Source organism: Tursiops truncatus, chromosome 6 (assembly GCF_011762595.2).
Source record: "Tursiops truncatus isolate mTurTru1 chromosome 6, mTurTru1.mat.Y, whole genome shotgun sequence".
In the NCBI taxonomy this organism is placed as follows: Eukaryota; Metazoa; Chordata; class Mammalia; order Artiodactyla; family Delphinidae; genus Tursiops; species Tursiops truncatus.
This window is the reverse complement of record NC_047039.1, coordinates 68,921,205-68,936,874: the sequence shown is the minus strand read 5'-3', so window position 1 is coordinate 68,936,874 and position 15,670 is coordinate 68,921,205. Positions and strand designations below refer to the sequence as shown.

The window sequence follows — 15,670 nt, the reverse complement described above, 5'->3', positions numbered from 1 at the left end:
CTAAGATCTAAATATTACCATTATTACTAAAGTTTGACTAACAGAGAGTAACTTTTCTAACCGGGTTTGGAAAACTATATTTTGTCATCAAAACCAAGAATGAGTTTCCATTTGTTAAATACTGTGGCAAATGTTATATGTTATTTGAACCCCACTCTGGCATTCTGAAAATTTACCCAGCCTTTATTGTTCATTTTAGTCACTAATTATAGAAAGAACACAGCCTCATAGGAACTGAGAAACAATTTCACCCACAAATAGCTCGAAAACTCTAGCAGCCACTTATTACCCTGCATTTTAGTATATTTCATATTAAGGCTAAACTATTAAGCTTGCAGAGTTTGACCATGGATGAAAAGTGTATTATTATATTTATATTTTAGCACTTAGAACAAAAAGGTCTTTATTTAGTGTTTTAACTAGTTTCCAAATATTCAAATTCTTAAAAAAGGAATGTTTTACAGTTGCCTACTAAATGTGGATTTGCATACATTACCTTTTGGAATGGGCTTGATTCAGTTTTGAAGGGTAGCAAAATATACCACGTCAAAAAGGCATTCTGAATATACCACCCCAAAATATGCCACTTTGGTGTATTGACTATTTTGAGCTGTAGCACTTGAAAAACAGCAAATGCAGGAAGAGATTTTCTCTGAACTTCTCTTAGCTGCTTAAAGACAGAGTCTCCAAAAGGAGCTCAACTGTCATAAATCCCCTCCCCAGGAGTTTCATCCCCAAGGAAGATAGACTATTATCACAGGAGAGGAGACTATAGGTCAACACCACATGCAGACACACTTTATCATAAACTATCATAATTCCCATCTATTCTCCTAAAACTTATTTATTCTCTCTCAAGAGACCTACATGCCCTCCCTCTCCCCTCTTTAGATGGTGTTCAAATCTAAATTTTAAGCCACCTCACAGTTATTCATTTTCCTGGATATCTCCCATGTATACATGAGGTGTATGTGTTAATAAACTTCTGGTTTGTTTTGGTTTTTTTCTTGTTAAACTGTCTTATATTATAGCTAAGAACTCAGGAGGGTAGAGCAAAAATTACTTTTCCTCCCCAACAGCAGTCAAGTCATAGCATCTAGGATCTATGTGAGACTCTGGGCTGTTTTCATGTAAAATGTACCAAATTAATGAAACCAACTGTCATCATGAACATTCACTGGCTGTCATGTTGGGCTCAGGTTTTTAATTGACAGTGTTGATGTATTCTCTGATTGAACTCTTCTTGAGATGCTGCTCTTTCAGTTTTGGTAAACTCAAAACTTTTGCTCATATAATGATCTTTCTCTGTTCCAGTCCATGAGGGGTCTGCATGCCTGGAAAGGGGTCACAGCTCTTGAGCTGAACCTACTCAAAGTAAAAACAACAGAGCAATTCCGACAAAATACCCATGAATTCAGTACAAAAGAACAGGTTTTTTCATTTTTATTGAACCACCTGATCAGTTCAGTCAAAAAGGTCAATCTGTTATATTGTAATAGATTCAGCCTTAGAGAAAAGCTTTTAGGACAAAGATTTTCATGGGGGAAAATAGTAAAGAAATAAAAGAGCAAATTTTTTCTGAACTACCATCTACTTACTCATGAGTAAATTATAAATTGGGTGGAATGTGTGTGTGCCAACTGAATGGAATCTCGAGTAGAGATTCTGTTTGATGGTCTTGATCTCTTTTGTGAGACCATCGAAAGTCATCCACACATGCTCCTCTGCTTGCATATGGTAGCATATTCCCACAAGATAAGAGGATGAATCCCCTGAATTCACCACTATTCCACAGGAAACATATCCCAAGTGGGGATATGTCCATCCCCACTTACTTGAACTTTCCTCAGTATCATCTTCTTTTTCCTCCACTTGGATTTGCACTGTTGAAGAAAGAAAAAATATTCTTTAAATATTTTTTAAATGGTATTTTTTAAATACCATTTTTAAATGGTATTTTTTAAATACCATCAATTCTTTAAATGATGGTACAATTGTTAATAACTGGTTTTTACTGTTATTATTTTCATTGTAAAGTTTTTTGTGCAGTTAATAAATTTTTTCAATAAACTTGTCAAAATAAGCATTGTTTATTAAAGATATACAGCTACAATATCTTATACAGTGCTGTGCAAGGACATCTCTGCTTCATCGTCTTCAACGATTTGCAAAACATACCAATCATAAACCTGTCAACTCAATTCAAAATAACTTCAACCAAAATAAATTCTGTACTGCAATAAGCAGACTTAGGGTGTGTTGGGTCATTTCATTCTATGGTAAAAGGAATTGTTGGCAAAGCTATATACACATGCACAAATCACTTGGTTATTACAAATAAAGTTATTAAAATAGACAATATTTCATTATGACCAGGTACCCAGTGTCAAAGAATCTTTCAAAAATGCTTAAAACCTGATACTTCCTATTTGAATTATTTCTATAGGTATTATATGCAGACAGCTTAAATCTTCCCATATATGATTTACCTTGACTATGTGGAGACAGGTGATTCTACAGTTCTTTCCAAGACAAAGAACACCTCTTCTGTCTACTCCTCACCTCAACCTCAGCATCTTGTGTTTAGATTTGCTCCATTTTTATAAAGGCATATAAAAATTTTATAAAATTTTACTGGTACAGTAATATAGGAAAATATATTAATTGGCAGATTTTTTCCCCTTGTCAACTACTGTCCATTCATCACAGGTTGAGACAGCCAGAGACAAAGATCTGCAAATTGCCATGGTAAAACTTACAGTAGACTATTTCTTTAAACCATGAGTCTAGTAACTCATTTAAAATATTAATTTACATATTTTTATTTAAGGTGGATGGGCATAAGTCCAAAAAGCAAAGATAACAAACGATGTTGCTGTGAACAGAGGAAACAACCTCTGGTTTTGTTTCTGCTCAGCACTGTCAAAGGTTATTATTCAGAACTTGACAGGCATATTGAAAAGGCAGCACATTCAGAGTTTAAATTCCATTCACAAAGAAGATTATTGTAAAAGCACTTTTTGCCTTTAAACAGCATCTGCGTAAAAATTTTTAGGATATGCAAAAATGTTATCACTCAACATCAGCCATAGAATATGAAAATAAGTGTTGTTTTGTTCAGAGTGGACATATGCCTTCTGTCGCCGGTTGTAACTGGATCTGCACAGGACAAAGGTCTTTATGTCACTACTGAGAGTTCGCAATAGTGAAGGCAGACACTTCTCAGAGATATTTTATATTCAACAATAGTCCATGGTCTTTATTTGCAATTAATGCTGCCACCAAGTTTCTTCAGCCAAAGAAGAATTCACTCAGGAAGGCATCTTAATGATATAAGATTAGCCCTAGAGCAAGGTCTGATCAGCGTGCATAATATAGAAACAGCTGAGGACAAACAGCAAAGTCTGACACATAGCCTCTTTTGCACCATGCATAGCCAAAGCAAAAATTCACATAAAATGCTATAATGATTTGTAATAATCAACTCACTAGACATGATTAAATAAAGTTAAATAATGAAATGGAAGAAAATTCTAAACAACTAGAAATACAAGCAAATCTTTAGGAAGGATCATATATTAAACAAAAGTAGTAGAATGAAATGTCCCAAGCTAAGGAGATGAGCAAGAAATCAATTTCCTCTGACAAGCAGGGGAGAGAAAAAGCAGAGCTGGAGTCATAGGTCATCTTTTCAGGTACAGGAAGGATAGTTATAAATGGCCATTAAATAAAACCTAAAAATCCATAAGGGGAGATAGCCCTGTGGTTGCAAGTAAAGAAGAAAAAAGAGCTACGGTTTCTGAGTGATGTAATGGAGAGTATTGCAGAAATAGCTCCTTTACTCCTCTTCAGGTGACTTTCCAACAGTGATACTCATCTGTGCATGATCATCTGCACATTTTCAGTAGGTGCCTTCTTTATTCAACAGCATTCCTTTTGTCTGGAAGCTGAGTCAGGGGCCATGAAACAGTTGTTTTTATAGTTACTGTGATCATAATTGGTTTATTATTGACTCAAACCCTCAGCAAAGGCATCATCGGCATCAAGAACTAAACAGCAGCACCCTGACCAGGAGATTGAAGACTCCATCAAGAGCCTCAGACCAAGCTTAATTTTAATGGAACACTATTTGGTCTGAAAAGCAACTGTCAATGCTGATCTGCATCTCCTGCAACTCAAAGCGTTGCTGAAGAACCAATCTAAGAAGCCCCTCCCAGACAAAAGCCTGTGCAAAAGAATAACTCAGAACACTTAAATGGGAGTTACAGACTGTCTTTCCCTTCTCAGACAATTTTCGGCACGGCCTATTGCCATCCCTTCTCTCAGCAGTCCTTAGTAGCTTGCTCCCAATCATATGACCACCCTCATGTTCTGGATGCTTCCCAAAGCCTATTGATTATGTACTTTAAAAATAACCTCTCTCCTGGGGAGTGATGGGAGGACAGTGAAGGGGGGGAGTGGTTTCCTGTCTAAATGTTGAAGGCAGCAAGCAAAACTGCATTGAAGTACGCTTATTTAAGAGAGGAATATGCAATAGGAGCAGATGAACTCCTAGGCAACCCAGATCCTCATTTCATGCAAATAGACACAGTAATTAAAAACAGTAAAAGGAAACAACAGCAAAATGTCACATTTCAGAGGCATTGGAATCGTTCAGAAAAGTGGATGTTGTTCCAGGCTTTCTTTTTCAATCTATAGTACTGAAAGCATTTTATGCTTCTTCAGTATCAGTGGCCCAGTGGCAGGAAGAGTTTAATGATATTGCCTGTTCCTCTAGTTTTTGAAGGGATTATTGTAGCACCAGGTCATTACTTTGGAAACTGAAAATTCATTTATTCAATCAGCATTTATTGTGCATTTACAAGGGTCTACAGAGCAAAGTGCTCTGGAGTAGGAGTTTGTAAACTGTAGAAGGAAATAACCGTCCTTAAGGAGTCTTGCTATTTGATGCAAAAGAATAACTTTATAACTCATACCTAAACTCAAGTTTACTTGGGTTATACCAGCAATGTACTAATTATGTTTATTAGCAATGTACTAGTGTGTTTCTTTGTAGGGTTCCTTTGTGTGTGAGGAAATGTCAACATCAGCTCCTCGCATATAAAATGGGATACATTTCCAGGGAATATAGCCAATATTTTATAATAACTATAAATGGAGTATAACCTTTTAAAAAATGGAAAAATGATGTGAAAATTTATATACAATAAGGGGAAGTAAATTAACTTTGATATTTTAAAAAAGGCACTGCCATTATCAAAACTGTGCATATACACACATTTTCATGTTCTCTTGCGAAATGGTAGAAACCGCTCATTAATTAAATTTGAATTGTATTACCTAAGAAAAAATAAATAAAAAATAAATGAGGTACCTTTCATCTCAGAATAAACTGCCCTGAGACAGATGTTAATCTATGCCATAACAAGCACATTTCCAAATCTTAGCTGAAGAACCCATGTCATCAGTATGTGATATAATGTGGAATATGAGAGGAAGAGAAGAATCAAGGACAATTCCAACGTTTTCGGCCTGGGCAGCAGCGGGTGGAGTTTCAAGGAAAGGAGATAGGAGGCTCTAGGGAGAATAGCTTAGGTACGAACAGTTGAAGTTCAGTAGTTTAATTTGAAGAGATGGAGTCACCAAAACATACTGAAGTATCATTTCCCCTGTAGAGAATGGCACAGCACTCGGCTTCCATTCATTTATGAAAAAACTATTATTGGTGGGTGTTAAGTAAGGAACAGAAGCCACTCTCTGTGAAAGTGAACAAAAATGATGGAATGTGATTCTTCTTCCTCTCAAATATCTACCCAGGACATAAAATCTGACTCAGTTTAAATCAGCAGCTCCTTTTATTTTTGCTACTTTTAGGTCAGATAAGAAGATATTCATGACATTTGTTTGTAACAATCCCAACTCCTTCAAATGATGGAATCGAGCATGATATTTTGGAAGCCAATGAGTAAAAAGAATAATTATTTAGCTCTTATGTCAATCAAATACCTTAATGAACCTGTAAACTATAAGACATTTAAAAAATCCTCAGGAGTGGAAATAACAGAATGAGATCATTACACTTAAATATACACAAGGTATCTGGGGGAAAGGTTTAATGTGACAGACCTAGGCTGATACTCTTTCTGCAGGTGCCAGTACCTTTCCTTAATACCATTAAAAACCTTAAAACCATAAGGTCTTCCTTAAGACCATTGAAAAAAACCATGGGGCACATATGTTCAAGAACACTCTGATGGAAACTTGTATAATAAATGCCAAAAGGCTGGTCATATTTTCAAACATTATGATATCTTGGAGATACGAAATAGTTATTTTAAATCACTGTGGTTATAAAATTACAAAAAACAATAATAATTTTGGTTTTTGGTAAGACTCACCAAAGAAGGAGACGGGGCAGGCAAAAAACAAAAAACAAAAAACAGTAGCTGTCATTCTCTAATGTTTTTCCTTTTAGATAATATTTATTTTTGAGGCTCTTTAGTCCTTAAGAAGCAGAGAATAAATAGCTGCTGATGCCTGCTTTATTAAAAACACAATATAACATATTGTAGTTGCATTGAGGAATACAGGAAGAGAATGAAGTCTGTGGAGAAACACGTTTTACTACGAGGTTCCAGAGAGACTAACAAAAAGAAAAATAGAAAATTCACTCAAAATAAAGATTCCCCTTCTATCCTTTCACAATGAAAATAATTTTTTTTTATACACATAAGAAGAGGGGAAGGGGATGCACCCCGAATAGTTTGGCAATTTTTCCTTCTGTTTTTATGTTACATGAAATTAAAATTAAACAGGCTGAATGAAATGGGTAGCTGGTATGTTTCCAAGTTCTACCACCTCTGAGCCACAAGAGCAAATATGAAATGATGAAGCATAGTTCTTCAAATGGTAAATTATATACAGGAGTATTTGTGAGAAACTGCAATTAGATATTTCTTGACACCACTGGTCTACAGAAAGAACAAAAACAACTCTTATTCTATGTGGTTTGGAGGGTTGACTTTTTTTAAACTACACATATTCAGTAAATAAATAGCTATTTACAAAGGCATTTAGAGCTCTCTGTGGTTACAGAAAAGTAAGTGGTGAGTCTTTCTTTGCATTCAGATTATTTTGGGGCAAAGGACATTTCTTATTTAACCCTGTTGTCATAATATATATTCAGAGTGTGTGCTCTCACATTGCAATTACCGCCATAAAGGGCAACCACTGTAAATAAGTGTGCTGAAATGAAAATACGTTCTCTTGTGTGAGTTTCTGTGGCTACTAACCAGATGAAAATAGTGTGCTATAAACCCTTGGTGGCTATACTTATATATCCTTGGATTGCTTAGAACCAAAAGGAATCCTTCTGTCCCCGCAGCATTTCTGTAATATTCCCAATCATGAAGAAGAAGGGTTGTCAGGATTCACGGGTAAACAAACAAAACAAAACAAACAAAAAACACAAGAACTGTGAAACAACTGAAAGTAGACGATTGTCCTCAGAGCATAAAGAAGCTTGAAGCAAGGCTGGCCGAACTCTGTACGGTCTTTACACATCCTTCTTAGCACCAGCTTTTGTTCACAGAGAAGATGCTAATTACTTCTCATTAGCATACATTAGCAAATGTTAATGAGTGTCTTCTAAAGAACAAAAGGCAGTGGGGGCAGAGTCAGGATGAAGGCTGATTGGTGAGAGAAGTGCTGCAACAGAAGACAGAGGCAGAAAAAAGAAAATGAGAGCAGCTTAGAACTTGGATTTGTTTTCTGAAATTTAGAACTCGTCTCTCTGACAAAATATTAATAGGAGTAAGGATGAAATAATTTAGTTTATTTTTTCTTAAAAAAAAAGAAAAAGCAAATTATTGACTAGAATGAATCATTCTTTTTTCTGTTCTTTAGCTGCTTAGGAAGAATTACACTTTATAGGATTTGCTACGGACTAGATATATTAGCTAACATTGTCTTCAGTTAATGAAAAGGAATTCTGAATACTAGATGCCCTCAGGAGTTTATAAGCATTGTGACCACCTATCCACCCATGCCAATTTTTTCCTCACAGGCTCAATTTATAATATTCAATAAGACTAAACCCTTAAGTAGTTTGTATGTAGTCTGTCATTTTATTGAAATAGCCCACATAAAATGTGGTATATGTGTTAATTTATATCCTATGGGCAGCTGGTTAACATCTGAGTACCCTAGTTAGTAATCCACAATGGTAGGATGGAGATTTAACATCTGAAAGAAGAAGCACTTCAGCCATCTCTATCTCAAATTAACACTAGATGGTTTGTTAATTGGAGTAATGCTTTTTACAGGTGAATCTCGTGAAATTAAATGTGTGTGTGAGAGAGAGTGAACCTATTGGTTTGTTTCTCGGAAGAATCCTAATACAAAGAGTATCTGCCTTCAGGATCAACTTGATGGAAGTAGACAAATACTAGAAACAATAACACAAGATATAATGGCAAGTTCCACCAGAGAAATACAAGCAAAAGATCTATTAGAGTTCATAAGAGAATGAGATTATGCTCATTAGGGAATTTCGGGATATTCGCTTTTTGTCACGTTTCTTCAAATATTTCTGGAAATAGGCAGGAGACTAATCAATATAAATAAACGTGTTTCACTACTTGATTCCATTTGGATTAATTCCAATTCCTTCAAGATCATGGTCATAAAGAACAAAGTTTAGGGAATTCCCTGGTGGTCCAGTGGTTAAGACTTGGACTTTCACCGCTGTGGACCCGGGTTCAATCCCTGGCTGGAGAACTAAGATCTCACAAGCTGTGCAGTGTGGCCCCCAAAAAAGAACAAAGTTTATTTCCATGACTGGCCTAGTCCTAAAAAAGGACTTTTGTTCATTTCGGTTCCTAAGACTATTGCATTCATATCCTAGAACTAGAAAAGACAACTCAGAATTTTCAAGTTGGCAGCTGGCTCTAGCAGAAAACCTGAGTTTTTAACTCAGACAAAATCATATTTGAGTTTTGGCTCTGCCACAATTTTATGCCATAACTTTGGATAATTTATTTAAATCCTCTATGCCTTAGAGAAAGGAAGGAATAATAACCATTATACAAGGAGAACTAAATGTAGTAACAAATGCATGCATTGTACATAATATAGTGCCTGGCACATAGCAAAGGTTATAATAATCGACAAGGATTGTTCAAATGCTTTATAACACATACTTAAACACAAAATTTTGACATCTTTCACCTAAAATTCTAGTAAGACAGAAAGACACATCTACTTAGACTGTTACCTTAATATTTTGCACTCTGCAAGTAGGAAAATTGCCACAGTATTCAGTCTGAGATTATGTTAAAGACTAATCATCAAAAGATAAAGACAAGAAATAAAATATTACCCTAAACTCTCCGTTTCTTGATACTCTTAGCTACCTCTCACCATGCCTGTTTATGATGCCAACCAGCGTTGAAAGTCGTGCTGCCTAAGCCAATGGGCAACTTCACTAGGAAACTTTTGATTGCAGCGATTGAAGAAGCACTTGTAGCACAGGTTTAAGTTGAACAAAAAGCAACTGGCATCCACAGGACAAATTATTATGACTCTCTGTCAATAGAAAAATAGAGGGGTAGGGTGGGGAGTACTTAAGACAGTACCTGACAGTCTGCCAAGTCCACTAAAAGTTGGGATCTTGTCCCTGCTAATATATCAGTATTCTGATTATAAGTGATTTTTTGTTTTCAGTTAAAGGTGATCAACTTTATCTTGATTAAATGCCAGAAGGTTGGGAGTACAATTGTAACCATTATGTCCCACAGGGAAGGGCAATAGTTAAACGTTAAGATCTATACCTAGTTCTATGACAGCCAGGTGGGAGGTAGGAAAGAAAGCTGGTGCTGATTAAGAGGAGACCCCTCTAGGGCTTCCCTGGTGGCGCAGTGGTTGGGAGTCCACCTGCCGGTGCAGGGGATGCGGGTTTGTGCCCCGGTCCGGGAAGGTCCCGCATGCCGCGGAGCGGCTGAGCCAGTGGGCCATGGCCGCTGGGCCTGCGTGTCCGGAGCCTGTGCTCCGCGACAGGGGAGCCCGCAGCGGTGAGAGGCCCGCATACCGCAAAAAAAAAAAAAAAAAAAAAAGAGGAGACCCCTTTAAAAGAGCAACAAATAAATTCAGGGGCTCATTACAATTTTAACTCCCCATTATCCCTTCCTTTTCTTTCCGTGAGATGGACTTACTTTGGTTATTGAGACAAGCCACATCCTAAATCCAGAAAGCAGGACCAGACTACATGAGGCTCAGTTTCCTAATCCAATATAGTACATTCTTCAGGCAGTTGAAGGTAGGACTAAAGCTCTAATGCTAACGTCAGAAACTATTTGGCCTACGTAACGTAATCAAGTATTCCCCAAGAGACTAGTTCCTAGGTCTTACTGAGCCAGAATAGACTTTCAGCTCTTGTCTCTTGAAGGTGATCTTATCACTCAGACATTCGTCAGAACTGTTCAGTTCCACATCCTGTCTCATGTGTCATGAGATGTCACTGTGAATGCATGTGTGTGTATGTGTTTTAGTGTGTGCGGAAGAGAGGGAGAGAGAGAGACAGAGAGAAAGAGAATTTTAAAAGACTTAAGGAAAATTTCAGAATCGTGGATTTCTCTTCATGGCCTCTGCATTATTCTCAACCATCTACTTACAGTAAGTTAGTTCCAAGCAACACATTGTGCCAACTGCCTGTGCTTGGTAAAGTTGATTGCTCACCTTGTAGCCCGATTATCTTCAATAGCCTAATGGCCAGAAATGAGATTAGCTTATTTTTTATTCATCAGCTCAGCCTGGCAGCATTGAGAGTATGTTTTAATGGATTCCGTGGTCAAAGGCCATCAGTTTTCTTCTTCACTCTGTGACACTGAGTTATGCCACTGTCTCCAAACCTCTTCTCCTGTCTCCCAAATCCTGGAGGATTTGTAGCAGGGAGAGGCCTAGGCAGTACTTTCTAAAGCTTTACTGTGCCTCAGAATCACCTGGAGAGCTTATGAAAACACAGATTCCTGGGCCTCTCCCACAAATATTGATTCAGTAGGTGGTCCCAATAATTGCCTTTTCTAAAAAGCTTCCAGGTGATGTTAATAATATTGCTAGTTTTCAAACCATGCTTTGGGAACCACTACTTTGAGGCATCCCGAGGGAATGGGGAAAGTTAATATGAGCCTGCCATCTTCTTTTAGGAACTATAACTCTCGCGACCTAGAAACTGTCTTCTTTTGATTGTCCACCATTATGCCAATACACTGTCTTAATTACTATAGCTTCATAATGAACCATGAGGGCAAATATGTCTTCCAAGTTTCTTCTTCTTTTACAAAGATGTTTAGCCTCTTCTAGGTTCTTTGCATTTCTATACACATTTTAGAATCAGCTTGTCAATTTACGCAAAAAAAATTGTAAAAGCCAACTAAGATATTGATTGGAATTGTGTTGAATCTACAAATCAGTTTGGGGAGAATTGATAACAATATTGAATCTTCAATCCATAAATGAGTATAACCATTTATTTAGATCCTCTTTAATTCCTTTCAGCAATGTTTTGTAGTTTTCAGTGTTCGGGTCTTACACCACTTTGATCAGATTTGTTTCTAAGTGCTTTGTAATTTTTTTCTGATTGTAAATGGTATTTGTAAAATTTCAGTTTCTGATTGTTGTTTTTATACATTGGTCTGTGGTTTTCTTAGAATGTCTGTCTGATTCCTTGAGTAGAAAGAATTCTCCAGGGAAGCAATTAGAACCTTGATATATTCTTGTGGGGCAGTTTTAAACAATAAATTCAGTTTCTATTCAGGTTATCTGTTTCTTCTTGAGTGAGCTTTAGTAGGCTATCATACAAGTAATTTGTACAATTTACCTAAGTTGTCAAATTTATTGTCATGAGTTGTTCATAATATTGCCTTATTATTCCTTCATTATCTATAGAATTTGTAGTGATGTCTCCTCCCTCATTTCTGTATTCTGTTACTAGGTGAATAACTGTTTAATTAAAATTATTATTTCCTCTTGATAAATTCCTGATTAGTCTGGCCAGTGGTTTATCAATTTTATTGATCTTCTCAAAGAACAAGTTTTTGGTGTCATTTTCTCTATTGATTTTGTTTTCTACTGATTTCAGCTTTAGCCCTTATTACCTACTTTCTTCTGCTAATTTTGAGTTTTATTTACTCCTTTTCTTTTTGGTTTCTTAAAGTAGAAACTAGGATTACTGATTTGAGACCTTTCCTTTTTTCTAATCTAGGTGTATAATACTACAAATTTTCTTTTAAATACTGTTTTAGCTGCTTCTCAAAAATTTTGAAATGCTATGTGTTTATTTTAATTCAGTTCAAAACACTTTCTAATTTTTCTGATTTATTATTTGACCCAAGGGTTATTTAGAAGTGTGATATTTACTTTCCAAATTTGGGGGGATTTTCCAGATATCTTTTGCTATTGAGTTCTAATTTAATTTCACCATAGTCAGAGAATATACTCTGTATAATCTGAATCTTTTCAAACATATTGAGATTTATTTTATGACCTAGAATATGGTCTATCTTGCTAGATGTTCTATATGCTTTTGAAAAGAGTGTGTATTCTGTTTTTCTTAGGTGGAGTTATATAAATTTCAATTAGTTCAACATGGTTGATAGTGTTGTGGAGGTCTTCTATATGCTTATTAATTTTTTTGCTTGTTCTATCAATTATTACAAAAAAGGGTGCTGAAATCTGACTATAATAATCAATTTGCCTATTTTTCCTTGCAGTTCTATCAGTATTTGCTTTATGTATTTTGAAGTTCTGTTATTAGGTATATAAATGTTTAAATTTGTTATTTCCTCTTGATAAATTTATCCCTATCTGTATGAAATGGCATTCTTTATTCCTGGTAATATTCTTTGATCTGAAATAGAACTCAACCAGTATTAACATGGTCACTCCAGCTTTCTTTTGATTAGTTTCATATGACTTTTTGTTTCCATCCTTTTTACTGTTAACCTATTTGTATCTTTATACTGAAAGTGGGTTTCTCATAGACAACATATAGTTGAATCTTGATTTTTGAATCTAATCTGACAGTTTCTCACTGTTAATTTGGGTATTTAGACCATTTACATTTAATGTGCACATCTACATAATTGGGCTTAAATCCATCCTCTCGCTATTTAATTTTTGTTTGTCCGATCTCTTTGTTTTTGCTTTCCTCTTTTCAGCCTTCTTTTGGATGAACTGACTTTCCCAGTGATTCTAGTTTACTGTCTCTTATGGCTTACTATCTATACTCTTTCTGATGCTATATTGAGTGGCTGATTTAGGGTAAAGTGGTACTTAATAATAGTCTATCTTCAAGTGATATACCGTTTCATGTATAGTGTAAAACCTTACACCGGTATGTTTCTATTTCTTCCCTTCCAGACTTTGTGCTACTATTGTCATACATATTTTCAAGTTCACTAATCTTTTCTTTTGCAATATCTAATCTGATGTTAATCCCATGTACCATATGCTTCATCTCAGACACTGCAGTTTTTATCTGCAGAAGTTTAATTTTATCTTTTTAATTTCATCTATGCCGCTACTTAATTTTCCCATTAGCCTCTTGAATGTGTGTAACATAGTTATAATAACTGTTTGTCTACTAAATATATCATCTGTGTCATTTATGGGGCAATTATGTTTATTTTTCTTATAATTATGTGTATTTTTATGCTTCTTTGTATTCATGATAATATTTGATTACATAATAGATATTATAAATTTTTCCTTATTGGGGTGTTAAATATTTTTATATTCCTATAAATATTCTTCAGTTTTTTTTCTGGTATGCATTTAAGTTACTTCAAAACAGTTTTATCCTTTAGAGTCTCACTTTTAAGCTGTTAGGTGGGACTAGAACAACATTTGGTCTAGGGCTAATTTTTCCCTACTGCTGAGGAAAAATGCTTCTGAGTACTCTACTGGTATCGCATGAATTCTGAGGTTTTATATTCTTGCTGGTGGAAAGAGGAACTATTCCCAGACCTGTGCAGGCTCTAGTGATTGCTCCCTCTAATCCTTTTGGGGGTTCTTTCCCCAACCACTTGCATGCATGGATCATTATTCAGTTGAAAAGTCAGTAGGAACAGTGCAGATCTCCAGAACTCTCTCTCTCTTTCTGTCCAGCTTTCTCTTCTCTGGGAGTCTTCCCTGTGAATTTTAGCTGCCTCAGTCTCCCTGGGCTCTAAGCTGTATCTCCTCAACTCAGAGAGCTCATTAGTCTCTGTTTATATCCCCACCTACCTGCACCATGGCCAGGAGACTTTCTCTAGACAGTCAGCTGGGGCAATCATGAGTTCACCTCATTTGTTTTCCATCTCTTAGAGGTCTCTATCCTTTGTTGTCTGAGGTGAAATGTCTTGAAAACTGTTGTTTCATATATTTTGTCCATTTTTTGTTTCAGAAAGGAGAGTAAATTCAGTATCTGTACTCCATCTTGACCAAATGAGAAATCTATTCATGCTAAATGTTCTAGAATTCTGTAAGTTGATTTCTTTTCTTCCAGTCACATGGGGGGGAGAAAACCAAAAATACATAAAAGCAAAAACAAAAAAACATGAGTCAAGAGCCTTGGCTGCCTCCCCTGTCTTTCTTTTTTGTTTCATATTCAATCACCTCAAGTTGATTCCACATGGAATTACCAGTTTTGAATGGTCACATAAATTAACTATGCATCTGTTAAATAGAAATAATATTTATATGTATTTTAATGATATTCAGAAATGTTTGACATATCATGTAAAAAGATTATAAAAATTCAGTATATTACAGAATATAAGTGATCTGAAATAAATGCCTTATGCAAAAAGGGGGTGGAGGCTGAGATGAAATATGCCAAAATGTTAGTAGCCACAACTGGATGATGAGATTGTGAGAAGTCAGTTTCTTCTTCTTTAGACATTTTCTGTATTTCCAAATTATTAAGGTAAATGAATACCTACCATATTTATTTTTAAAGATACTTTTAAAAGCAAAGTTGCGTTTTTTATTTTTTTTAATTTTAAGACTGAGATTTAGGGAGACAAAAAAAATGGGGGAAATTTTTGAAAAAAAAAAAAAAGCTACAGAAAGTAAGAGGTTACTGCTTCACTATGTCTCCTAGAATCTCATTCAAACTCTTACTTGCTTGACCCTTGCAGTTATAAAACATACCCCTGTGTCCCTGTAAAGAAGGCCTAGATTATAAAACATCATGAAAAAACAGGAATAAAGCAGGCAGAACTTAGCCAACAACGTTAGGAAGAAAGAGCCAACTCATAAAATGTTTAGTGCTTTCTTCAGTAGTGGCTAAAATGTTCCACCTTGCAATGGAGCTCAGAAAAATGTCTCTGAGACATTCTGGAAGTTTAAGGAGAAGTGATGGGAGAGAGTTTCAGTTAATTAACTCTACTTTCTCTTGGTTACCAAAGTAAGAGACCTCAGTTGACTATTTCATTCTTAGGTCAGGTACCTGCCATCATCTTCACTTTACAGAGAAGAGAACAGTAGTGAAATGTCCAGATAATTCATCCATTAATTCACTCAATGAACAAGAATACAACAACTGTCTATGGAGACAAAGTACTAGGAAGGGCTTTGTAGCTTAGCTGAAGGAACTGTCTCATTCTTAGAATCAGGCAGACCTGAGTTCAAA

General features: G+C 35.8%; 1 protein-coding gene across 3 annotated transcripts in view; it reads right to left on the bottom strand.

Annotated features, from left to right (window-relative positions):
* TMC1 (transmembrane channel like 1) overlaps window positions 1–15,670 on the bottom strand; it is a 385,896-nt gene that overhangs the window by 100,598 nt on the left and 269,628 nt on the right. For all 3 annotated transcript variants that reach the window (XM_073806217.1, XM_073806218.1, XM_073806219.1), the window contains one exon: window positions 1,836–1,883. In XM_073806217.1, coding sequence (XP_073662318.1) covers window positions 1,836–1,883 — 48 coding nt within the window. The remainder of the gene's footprint in view (window positions 1–1,835; window positions 1,884–15,670) is intronic.